The following is a 13,064-nucleotide window of genomic DNA, read 5'->3' as shown; positions in this document are numbered from 1 at the left end:
AAATGTACAACCAACCCTTCCAGAACCTTTATTGATAGGACACACCACAAAAAAAATTTGATATATTAAAGAATTTCCATGTATTCAGAGGCCAAATAAGAGAAAGGACTGGAGTGAAGAACTGAGACAAAAACTACTCTTTGAGTCCTTGAGGTGAGTCCAAAATACTGTGCTATTTTTTCCAGAATAAGAGAGAAAAATTCTGTAATGAGAAAAAGCAATGGTAACACAGCAGTCAATTATTTAAGGCTATTCAGACTAAGTTCACACCACTTGTACTACAATATCACACATATTTAACTAATTCTGAACATTAGTAAAATTCTTCTCTTAAAATAGAGTACCATACCTTATAGTGCTTCTCTGCCAGTAAATTACCTTCTCCCTGAGGCTGTGTACCTCCTCAATTTGCTGACCAACTCATTCTTCTCCTTTCAGCACTACCCTACAACTTTTTAAGTGCCTGTACACAGGTCCCCACCAAACTGCTCTTCAAAACGTATTCCCATCCCTTTTCTGAAACTCATCATCAGACTAGCTTAATGTGGTATAATATTTACTCTTCTCTACCAAAGTTTATTATTTCCAGAACTGTGTCCACACTACTAGACTGCAATCTGAGGAGATGTCAAGGGAGCAGATATGAATGAGGTGTTTGTTGCACACTCGAATGCAACTATAGGGAGGTTGTAAGGCAGTATGTGGTAAAGGCACAGAGAAAGGACTTTCAACTATTGAATTGCTTAGTTTCCCTACTAAGGAAGCTGACAGCTGTTTGATAATGTAATAGTGAACTGCTTTCACAGTGGTGTGCACGCATAGATGCCTCATTTTATGATTTTACCTCCAAAAGTTATCAGTGTCATTTTAGTCAACTGTGACCTCCTTATACATTGATTGAAACAGTTTGTTAGGTGGTAAAAAGGCAATTTTATCACCTGATGGTGACAACATAGTTACCACCATAGGTGACAGTTGATTTCCTTATCCCTAACTATGATCCCATCGGAATTAATTACAGATTTCAAGTCCAACTTCTCTCTAAACTTATAGTAAATAAATAAATACAAATCAGATCACTAATAATAAATTGGGCGTTTTTGTTCAGAAGCATTTTGAAAGCTTTCATAACACATTTTTGAAAATATCCTCAAATTGTTTTGAAAACTATATTAATTATATCTGTCCAGTAACAAACCAGACATTCTATGCAGAGAAAACCTGTACATTAGATGATTGGTAATTTTTGTGCTTCCCTCTCATCTTACTGAAAAGATGCATCAACTTTAATATTGAATGGTGGAACAAAAAAATGTAAATAAAATATATTTTCATTCTGAAATAAAGATGGGCACCTCTGTCTAAATGTCTCATGACAAGAGTACCACTGATTTTAGAGAAAATTACAAACATTATGCAAAGAAACATCTTTATAGTTATCTGAAAATAAAAAAAATATACTGTAATAATATTGCCCACGAAAAGTCCATGGCAGAACATGGACAAGACCCTGACCTTCCTGGACTATAGTCCTGGGTTTTAAAGACAGAAGAGTATCCTCTCTTATCACTGTCCCATTCACTTTCTGTTCAATGCCCTGAATTTAGCCAAGTCCTACATACTGTGTAGTAAAGACTAAGTGTATTTAACAAGTGTATCATATTTACGCTAAAGGAGGTTATGTTGTTTAACACTGCTAACTTTTCAGTACTAAGCAATTTTATTATTTTTAACATATTTTTGCTTTATTTAAAAATAAGTATGTCTTACACAATCTGGGAAAACAGAAATACCATCATAGTTAACCTTATCAATCCACACTGGTCACTGGCCAGGTCAGTAATAAATACCTTTAAAATCCAAAGCACTAATCAATCAGCATGATTTGCCTTAAAAGAATGTCTGCTAATAGGAAGAGGCTATTATCTGAGATACAGAGAAAACAGCTCAGTAAAAAGGATGTTAAAACTTTTTGTAAACCATTGATAAATGACTGCTGGAGAATAAGAATCCTAGTTTCTTTTTCTGGTTGAAGAATAAAGTTGTCTCCAGACTACATACTTGACATTTAAATATATTAATTCAAAAAAGGTTTATAGCTAATGGAGGAGTTCATTACTTTAGAAACAAGCTTTAATAGATGAAATCTACTGTATCCGCTCAATTAAGGTTACTTGAGAAAGGGAGGAAAGATATGTAATCTTGCTAAAAATTACTTATGAAATGCACAGAGTTTAATTTCATAACAAAACTAGAGATTAAATCTTATAATTGCCTATTTCTGACATCTACCAGATTGCACCTTCCCCATGGTTGCTATATACCCCTGCAACAATTTCTATCCATACAACATAAAAGTTTTATTAGGATACTTTCACCTTTGCTGTGGACACGGGGGCCCAAATCTCGATGTTGACAGCCTTCAGGCTATCCTAGAAATGATTTTGTATTTTAGGAAGTGATAATGTCCATGATGAGCTGCCAACTCAGCCTGACTACTGTACCACCCTGGATGGATGGACTGATCTGTGTAATGGTTTTGGCTGGGATAGAGTTAATTTTCTTCATGGCAGTTCCTATGGCATTATGTTTTGGGTTTGTGATAAAAACAGTGTTGATTGATAACATAGGGATGTTTTGGTTATTACTGAGCAGTGCTTACACAGCGTCAAGGCCTTTTCTGCTTCTCACACCACCCTGCCAGTGACTAGGCGGGGGGGGGAGCACAAGAAGCTGGGGAAGCTGGGGGAAGGAGAGGGAGGGAACATTTGGAGTTACATTTGGAGTTATCACATCTGTCTTCCCAAGTAACCATTACGCGTGATGAAGCCCTGCTTTCCTGGAGATGGCTGAACACCTGCCTGCTGATGGGAAGGAGTGAATGAAGTCCTTATTTTGCTTTGCTTGCATGCACAGCTTTTGCTTTCCCTATTAAGCTGCCTTTATCTCAACCACAACAATCTGGAAAAAATCCTCCTGCTGTACTGCTGTTTATTGTAGTCATTTTACTTGTACTACTGTTGGTTATTCTGTGCAAGCCCCAATTTTGAATATGTTGTGGATATTGTTCTTAAGGACAGTCCACCAGGGCCTTGCTCGTTAGGATTCTAACTTTTTAATTCACACATCTCAGGCACTGGCAAATGTTAGAAAGGGAATTGATTGTTGGATTTGTACACAACATCCTGCATCTGGGCACCAAGGGGTTCCTGTGGTGGGAATGCTGGTATTGGTGGAATTGTGGGGCCGTGCACCAAAAACTTTTGTCAGATATTACTCCATTCAGTCTAATCTCTCAACCACCAACTATCCACTGCCACCTTGGTAAAGAACGGATCAATTCTATGTCCTCCAGAACTTATGGGTTATGATCCATTCCGTCATCAACTACAAACCATGCAGCGGGGACCATCCTACACCATGCAAACCTACCGTGCCAATATCAACAAATGCCTGAAAGACACCACTCACTGCCGTGACCTTAGCACAATAGGTGCCCCCAGCCTATACTGGCTGTGCGGCAACAGTGCCATGAGAACCTTCCCATAGAGGTGAGAGGGGACCTGCACACCCAGATGTATACTTCCTGGGATGCATGTTGAAGAAAGACTCTTCACAATCCATGTCCACAATTACCCTAATGTCCTGTGACATCGGTGTGGTATTAACCCTTTGGTAAAATGAGGATCTGGATTTCACCAGTTTGCATGGGTTCTCCTTCCTTGGCTAGGGGTCTCTGAGCTGGAGAAAACGACCGTCAATCTCTTTGCTACCCTGGAAAATATAGAAAACGTAACAACCGATGCCATCCAAGCACCGCAGCAAGAAATCACTCAAGTATCACAGACTACTGTTCAGAACTGTCTAGCCTTAGACTACTTGCTGGCCGCACAAGGTGGCATTTGCGCGTTAGTAAATACCTGCTGTGTCTATATCAAGCAAGATCAACCCTGCAGGTGTCAGAACACCAACCTCACCTAGCTTATTATATAGCTAACGACCCGCAAAAATAACACCCTAGCCTATAACTCCACATCAAGTGATGATTTGAGAGAATCAAGGGGTGGAAGTGACACCCTGCCCTTGACCAGTATTGGCAGCATAGACAGACTGCCAACGTCCTGCCTCCTGACCGACATCAGCAGCACAGGCAGGATGCCACCCACGTTATTTACGTAAGGTATGATTCTCTCAAATCACACTGCCATTGGTGGAGCTAAGAGGCAGTGCAACTCTTACCCGCATTCAAAAGGCATTTCCACAATTAGCTGTTGCTGTCAGATGACCCGGACACCAAGTGTCCCTGGCAGTCCACCAGAGCCAGGGCATCGCTTATGATCCTGCGTTTGCTGTCAGTGATTAGGTGAGTCACTGTATGGGTGCATTGTTGCTCATCTTTCCTACTGCCTCAATAAAGCTTTCTTTTATAATGTCTTGTCAGACTCCATTACTGTTCAGACCACAAAGCCCAATATGCTATTGTCATTTAATTCAGTTGCTTAATGCAACTGTGCAAGTCTGCTAGTCCGATTTTAGAAGACTTATACAAACCAAACTAGGAAACATTTTACTATGAAAGCAAAAGTCACTTCCTCCAAAAAATCAAATCTGTGTTTTACCACAAGTAAGTGTGCTGACAGAATTAAATGAAAAAGTTAGGAAAATAAACTGATAATTTAATTCTCCAAAATGTTTAGTGATTTTTAAAAGCAGCAATCAAGGGCATAAATCAAACAAAATTGCAGCTGGACTGGCTAACATGCCAAAAGACTAGACAACTTTAATTATACACACTACTGTCAGCTTCACTTATAATACCAGATTTTCCCCCAAAAGCTGGAACTGTGAAATAATTTATTTTCTACAGTGGGAAAATTTCTATCCCTTAATAATTCAAAAGTTGCCCTGAACTTTCACAGCAGTTATTTTGGGCAAAGACAAACAATAAAATATTCAGGTGCAACATACAATTTATAGATAATTTGCAAGTATGAGAAAGAGTTGAGCTTGTAAATTATTTTCCACTGTGAGTGCAGTTTTTGTTACTGACAATTACTATTATGGACTTTGCCATTTACGGGAAACATTATCTTGTACTTCTTAATATAGAACCCAATACTTAAACACTAAAAACATGCAAGGCTTCTCTAATGAAGTCTGACAGAAACTGTATTCACCTTTTTTTCTTATCTCAAAAGATAAGCAAACCATGAAGCTGCTTATCAGAGATTCATATTTAGAAAGACATGCAAAACTGTTATAATTATTTGCTAAAACCAATGCTCAGCCTTTATAATACATTGCACTTTGACCTTTTTATTGAAATTGCTAGTTAAACTTTTAACTGATATATAATTATTGATTAAAATTCAACAGTAGCAAAAGAATATTCCAAGTTTTCCACCCTCATTTCATTGCTAACAGAGCAAGTAACATGCTACCAAATTTTATTCCCAAGGCAGCTACAGCCTATGAATATTGACTAATTTTTGAACCATGACATCACTTGCTGATACAAATAATGCTGCCCACCAATATACTTGTTTAAATAGATTTGCTTTTTTAAAAAGATAGATACATATTCTAATCAAAAGAAGGCAAGAAATTGCTCACTAACCTCTGCTTCAGCTGCTTGTGATTGCAGGAGCTGTCGTATACAAAGAATGTCCTTCTCTATTTGTTGAATCCTCATCACCCTTACCTGAAATGAATGTATTTTCATGTTTGATTTTTTTAAAAAAAATCCTTATTCTTACTGTACAGATTGACAATGAGAAGAGTTCATTGCAAATACAGCTGACTGCAAAACAGAACTACTTCATTCATGTGGTAATTCCACAAATGTTCTTGACAATAAAAAAACAAGCATGATTGCAAACATTCAAAATATAATGGGTAGTTGGGTTTTTAATAAAACTGACACTAATTTGGATATAATATTAGATTGTCACACAGTACAAGCCCAGGTATAGAAAAACATTTCAGTAAACTTGCACAATTTTCCTATTTCTGAAACTGACATTCTATGCAGGTTTTTAGCAAATAATTATTTCATTTTCATCTCAAATGTTAGACTTCTGCTTGCCTTACAGAGATTTGAGAGGTTTTTGCAGAGTGTTTTGAAAGTATTAAATCCTGAATGTCTTCAATTATTTTCAGTTACTATGATGATTTGGGAAATTTGCCTATGCACAGCCTCTGAGTGTTTTCTGTTCCTACAAATTCCAAAGAATTTACAGGGTTAGTAAAAAGAAAACTACATACTGCTTCTTTGGTTTGTCTGGGATTTTACAGATATTTCTGATGCGAGTCTTTTATAGCTATATCGATACTTCCCACTGCAATCATTCTGTGGTTAGTAAATGGAACGTTGAAAAACTGAACTTTACAGGATACATATACTCCATGTAAGTTACACTGTGGAGCACAGGATGCATTATGAATCTGTGAAACAATAAGTGAATGCAATAAGTGATTTATCCCTCTATCAGTTTGCTAATAAATTGACATTATTTGACTTTAAAAGTGGGCAGAAAATAATTAGCCCAATAATATCAGGACAGAAACAAAACACTGAACTGATTAAATAGGATTTTTTTTTGCATGATGGATAGCTTAAAAAATTAATGGACAGTTTAAAAAAAAAATCCTGATCATTTTACCTGAATAACATTTACAGTGCTATACTAAAAGAGGAAAGGCTTTGTGAATCTAGTGGACACTGCAAGGATCAGCATTATAACCAGCCTTATTTAACATTTTTATAAACTGAAAATGGAAATAAGATAAACTTTAAAAAAAAGCTGCAAATGCCAAAGAATACACTCGTAAATTGTAATAGAAACACAATATAATCTAGAAATTCTAGAAACACAGAAAAAATATAATCACAAAGAACAGAATGAATTTTTAAAACATGCAGGATAATAAGCTGTGGGAAAAGCATCCTAAACACCAACACTTAGGGGAGTTACAAATAGTAAACTATAAATTAGATATTTATTTGTAAAGCAAAGTATCAGAAACAAAGGCCAATAAAATTTGAAAGCTACACACACAGAAGCCTCAGCACAACATGAGGCAGACAAATAATTCATTCCCCTTCTCTCTTAGATCAGGAAATTCTTAAGTATCAGAAAGATAATAAAAATATATTAGTGGGAATAACTATACATTGGTGAGGTGATGCACAACTGACATAACACCTCTCCTTTTTGTCTTTAAGAATTACTTAAATTTTCCCCAAACTGAGTTTCTTTCTGTTTAACCAGAAATTTATTTCATAAAGGGCATTGAGAGAAACTGAGTATATGCATATATACAACTAAAAGCAGGGATTTTATTTTTTTTGCAGAAGAAAACCAAGTAAAGATTACATGATTTGTCCAGTATCAATGATGAAGTTCTCAAAAGGACAACAATTCAGTCCATATCTCCCACATTTTAGTCCAGAGATTTAAACATCAGAACGTTCTTCTCTCTGCTTATTCATTACTTGTATTACAGGGGACTTGAGGAGATCCATCAACCATTTTGCATCGAACACTGTACAAGCAGAAAAAAGAACGTATTTCCTGCCCTAAAGGGTTTACAGTTCAAAGACAAACATACAACAGTAGAGGTATACAGTCAAAGAAGTACCAGGAATCAATAGCAGTAAGTTTGATGAACAGCAATCAATCAAAACTCTAAGAACCTAATTTAATTTGTTCAATAATGAATCTGAAATGAGCCTAAAGTCAGTAAATCACTGAATGAAGACAAATTATACTTTTTGCTATGTAAACACAAAATAACAAAGCATAGCAGCAGGAATAATGCTGAGCTTTTAATAAGGGAAAGGCAAAAAACATCAAGAAAATGTCCATATCACTGGGTATCTTACAAGAGACCTCAGATTTGCATGGCCAGGAGGTCGAGGGAGGTGATTCTGCCCCTCTACTCTGCTCTGGTGAGACCCCACCTGGAGTACTGTGTCCAGCTCTGGGGTCCTCAGTACAAGAAGGACATGGACCTGTTGGAGAGGGTCCAGAGGAGGGCCACAAAAATGATCAGAGGGCTGGAACACCTCTCCTATGAGGAAAGGCTGAAAGAGCTGGGGTTGTTCAGCCTGGAGAAGAGAAGGCTGCGGGGAGACCTTCTTGCGGCCTTTCAATACTTAAAGGGGGCTTATAAGAAAGATGGGGACAGACTTTTTAGCAGGGCCAATAGCGATAGGACAAGGGGTAATGGCTTTAAACTGAAAGAGGGTAGATTCAGACTAGATATAAGGAAGAAATATTTTACAGTGAGGGTGGTGAAACACTGGAACAGGTTGTCCAGAGAGGTGGTAGATGCCCCATCCCTGGAAACATTCAAGGTCAGGTTGGACGGGGCTCTGAGCAACCTGATCTAGTTGAAGATGTCCCTGCTCATTGCAGAGGGGTGTTGGACTAGATGACCTTTAAAGGTCCCTTCCACCCCAAACCATTCTACGATTCTATGATTCTATGTTTAAAAAGTCAAACAGTTTAATATTATAAAAGACAAATGATTCTAAAGTACATAATAAAAAAATCAAATAAACAATAATTTTATAATAATTTTAATTATAATAATTTTATACAAATATTTTATTTAATAATTAAATAAATAAGAAAACATTATCTCCATGCTCTGCATTATGTGAATGCTATGCCTATTTTTACATTAGTTAACAATGTCATTTGATTACTTGTGCTTTTGCATGACTAAGAATGAACTTTCAAGTCTCTGAATGCATTTAGGAATGGTTTTAACTTTAAAATCTATACAAGAAACATCACTTTTTATTCCTATTTGTTCATAGTATATTCCTATTCATTTTATTAAATTTAATCATCACCATAAGATCTATGGATAAAGTAACATTTAAAATTAGAAATTATTTGGATTTCACTGCCTTAGTAAGAATTCTAACAAAAAAAATCCTTTCTTCACAGTGACAGAAAAATAATCACTTACTAAAAGATACAAATAAGGAACAGAATTTTGCTTTAAAATACTTTGTTTTAAAAACATGGATAATTTTTTCTTCAAATAAAAATATAACATAAAAAGTAGAGAAAACTATTAATGGGTTGGTCTGCATTACATTTACAATCAAGACAAATGTACAAATCTAACAGTGCTGAAATCTTGATCTGTGCAAGACTCCAGGTGTACTGGATATGGCTGGGATGGAGTTAATTTTCTTCTTAGCAGCCCATATGGTGCTGTGGTTTAGATCTGCGACCAAAACAGTGTAGATAACACACCAGTGTTTTAGCTGTTGCTGAACAGTGCTTACACAGTGTCAAGGCCTTCTCAGTTTCTCACTCTGACCCCACAAAGCAAGTAGGGTGGGGGTGGACAAGAGGCTGGGAGGGGACACAGCCAGGACAGCTGATCCCAGTGACTAAAGGGATATTCCATGCCATATGTCATGCTCAGCGATAAAACTGGGGGGGGGGGGGGGGGGGAGGTCTTTCCAAAGTAGCTGTTGCTCGGAGACTGGCTATTGACTTTGCATCACTTGTTTCCCCCCCATTTTTTCCCCCTCTTCACTTACTCAACGTTCAACCCACGAGTTTTTCTCGCTTCTGCTCTTCTGATTCTCTCCCCCATCCTGCTGTGTTGGAGAGTGAGCGAGCAAGCAGCTGTGTGGGTGCTTAGTTGCTGGCTGGGGCCAACCCACAACAGTCCTTTTTCACTCTCAATGTGGGGCATGAGGGTTTCGAAATAACAACAGATTTGATTGGAGTGTATTAGACTAAATTCATAGCTGTTACACCTGTTTAGGTGTTGCTTGGCAGGCTGTTACTTGCTGTTGCTGGTCACAATCTTGACTTGTTTGCTCTCAGTACTGATTTATTTGTTCCCTCACCTGCTCCGTTGATTGTTCCCCCTCTTGCTGTACATCAAATGCCAGTGCCTGTTAATGGCTGCTTTCACCTTTTGCTCTTTGCTGCGTTCTTTATCACTTTGCTGTGTTTTGCCTGGGAGAGCTATGATAAAAGCACTGGCCTTCAGCCTAATCTGGTATTTGGGACCTGTGCTGCTGCTGTCCCAGTACTCCAGGAAGCATTTTGTGGAGACAATTAACAATTCCACCTTTTTCCTTTTCTCCTCTGGGAGCCACTTTGTGGGGCAAATGAAGAATGATACCTCCCCTCTCTTCTCCTCCAGGGTAGATGTTTCCTTCCTTGTTGCAATGGTCCTTCATTTTCTTATATCCCAAAATGTTCATATTGGTGGACACCATGAATCTGATTTTGGCTTTTCCTGAGGTTAACCAATGCCACACAGGGATGTGCCCTGAGGTTGGGAACGCCACACGAGGATGTCGAGTCATGGGCGGCAAAGTGCAGGGGAGAATTTGGGTAAGTGCCTAGAACAGTTTTCACCTCCAATGGTCTGGGACTTCACACCCAAACAGGCGCAGAATCCTGTTGAAGTGGCGGACCACTTGAAGAAAGGATGCCTTCTCTATACCAGAGACATAACTTCTCACACTACGTTGGGGTCTGGCCTACACCTACCGAGCCTCTGTCCAGCACCCTTAAGGGAGTGAGAGGGTCTCTGGATCTGAGGACATACAAACAGATGCTGTGGCTAAACCAGAGACCCAACCCTTGATTAAAACAGTCACTCCTGTAGTCAAGAAGAAACAATGTCAGCAGAGGTTGAGCCAGTCATAGTAAGGGAGGAAGATGCTCTTCCTGAGAGGGAGCATGAGGAAGAATCAGAAGAGGCAGCCTGTTCTGCAGCAGAGCAGTCACAAGAACAGGAGAGGGAAGAGACAGAAATCATAAAAGAGGTGGAAACCACCCGGTCCCTATCCCCGAGTGAGCTGCGAGATATGCAAAAAGATTATGGCCACCAGCCAGGCGAGTGAATTATCAGCTGGTTGTTCCAATGCTGGGATACTGGAGCCCATAATCAGGAATTAGAGGGTAGGGAAGTCCAGCAGCTGGGATCCCTAGCTACGGACTGGGGAATCAGAAAAGGGATCATAAGAGGGGTAATAATCTGCAGCTTCTGAAGATGGCTCCTGTCAAGCGTGAAGGCAAGGTAACTCCTCAAAGGAAGATGTTGTAAACTACCAAGGCAAGTAGACCACCACTGATGGACGTGCCCAGTATCTGAGGGAATTAGTGCTGGTAGAGATGATCTACAGCAACCTGGACAACAACCAGGCCTCCAAAGATCTGGATAAAATTTAGTGCACATGGTCCACGTGGTAGAAGTTTGTACCGGAACACACTGACATTGTACACCAGCACCCTGGTGATAATGGACTGGATAGACATTGAGGCACCAACTGTGGATAAACTGGCCTGCTAGCTCTGGCAATTCAAAGAGAAACTCTCATCCTCCCTGACACTATGGGCCTGCGTCTCAGCTATGGAAAAACTGTCCCAACAGGTCCAACGATTCAAAGTGAACATCTTCCTCCTTGTCCCTACAGGGTGGCGTCTCAGTTTTCAAGAATGCCGTATGGAATCAGCCTTTTTCTGCTCAAGGGAAAGGGAACCATGGGCCACTCTGTGGTTCTATCTGCATGACCACAGGGAGGACGTGAGGAATTGGGATGGTGCACCTATCTCAAACCTAGAAGCTCGCGCACGTGAATTAAGAGAAAAAACAGCATTCAAAAAGAGTCCATCCAGGAAGATGTCTGCTCTGTTTGATGTTGAGCAATTCCCCAGACAGAGTAGAAGGGATGATCCTACTTCTGCTCCTGATGAATGGACTTCTGGTTTGCAATTACAGGAGTGAGGTAAGGAATGCTCTGACTGGGAATAGAGAGGCCCTGACTCTGGCCAGGAAGAGGAAAGGGAGAACTGGGTTTACTCCAATATGTGGATTCAATAGCCTGGCACATCAGACCCAAAGGAGTACAAGGTTATGGTGGAGACCACTGCACAGTGTACCTTAATGCCACAAGGGTATAAGGGCATAGAACCCATCTGGATTTCTGGAGTGACAGGGCGATCCCAACAGTTGTCTTGTACTGGGTTTGTGTGGCAAGGTTTTGGCAGTGGGGGGGGCTACAGGGGTGGCTTCTGTGAGAAGATGCCAGAAGTTTCCCTCATGTTGGATGGAGCCAATTCCAGCCAGCTCCAAGACAGACCTGCCACTGGCCAAAGCTGAACCAGTCAGTGAAGCTGGTGGCGCCTTTGTGATAACATATTTAAGAAAGGGTACAAAATGCTGCACAACAGGAGCCGGAAGAGAGGAGTGAGAATATGTGTGAGAGAAACAACTCTGCAGACACCAAGGTCAGTGAAGAAGGAGGGGGAGGAGGTGCTCCAGGTGCCGGAGCAGAGATTCCCCTGCAGCCCATGTAGAAGACCATGGTGGCACAGGTTGTCCCCCTGTAGCCCATAGAGGACTCCACACCAGAGCAGGTGGGTGTGCCCTAAGGGAAGCTATGACCCTGTGGAGAGCCTGCGCTGGAGCAGGCTCCTGGCAGGACCTGTGGCCCCATGGAGAGGAACCCACACTGGAGCAGGTTTTCTGGCAGGAACTGTGGCCTCGTGGGGGACCAACACTGGAGCAGTCTGTTCCTGAATGACTACACCCTGTGGAAAGGACCCATGTTGGAGCAGTTTGTGAAGGACTGTCTCCCATGGGAGGGACCCCACGCTGGAGCAGGGGAAGAGTGTGAGGAGAAAGGAGTAGCAGAGACAACATGTGACGAACTGACCGCAACCCCCATTCCCCATTCCCCAGTGCCTCTCGGGGGGAGGAGGTAGAGAAGTCGGGAGTGAAGTTGAGCCTGGGAAGAAGGGAGGGGTGGGAGGAAGGTGTTTTAAGATTTGTTCTTATTTTTCGTTATCCTACTCTGATTCTGATTGGCAATAAATTAAATTAATTTCCCCAAGACAAGTCTGTTTTGTCTGTGACAGTAATTGCTGAGTGATCTCCTCATCTCGACCCACGAGCCTCTCGTCATATTTTCTCTCACTGTCCAGTTGAGGAGGGGGAGTGACAGAGTGGCTTGGAAGACATCTAGTGGCCAGCTGTAGAGAACTGCTAGTGTAAAACAACAAGATGTCTCA

General features: G+C 40.4%; 1 protein-coding gene across 5 annotated transcripts in view; it reads right to left on the bottom strand.

Moving 5' to 3' along the window:
* LOC309601639 (adenomatous polyposis coli protein-like) overlaps positions 1 to 13,064 on the bottom strand; it is a gene marked incomplete at its 5' end in the record, with an annotated part of 90,673 nt that overhangs the window by 35,814 nt on the left and 41,795 nt on the right. For 3 of the 5 annotated variants that reach the window (XM_082334791.1, XM_082334792.1, XM_082334794.1), the window contains one exon: positions 5,618 to 5,701. The exons of the other annotated variants lie outside the window; for them this stretch is intronic. In XM_082334791.1, coding sequence (XP_082190917.1) covers positions 5,618 to 5,701 — 84 coding nt within the window. The remainder of the gene's footprint in view (positions 1 to 5,617; positions 5,702 to 13,064) is intronic. 5 annotated transcript variants of the gene reach the window in all.

Source organism: Platalea leucorodia, assembly GCF_965183815.1.
Source record: "Platalea leucorodia genome assembly, chromosome: W".
Lineage (NCBI taxonomy): Eukaryota > Metazoa > Chordata > Aves > Pelecaniformes > Threskiornithidae > Platalea > Platalea leucorodia.
This window is presented reverse-complemented; position numbering and strand designations above follow the sequence as displayed.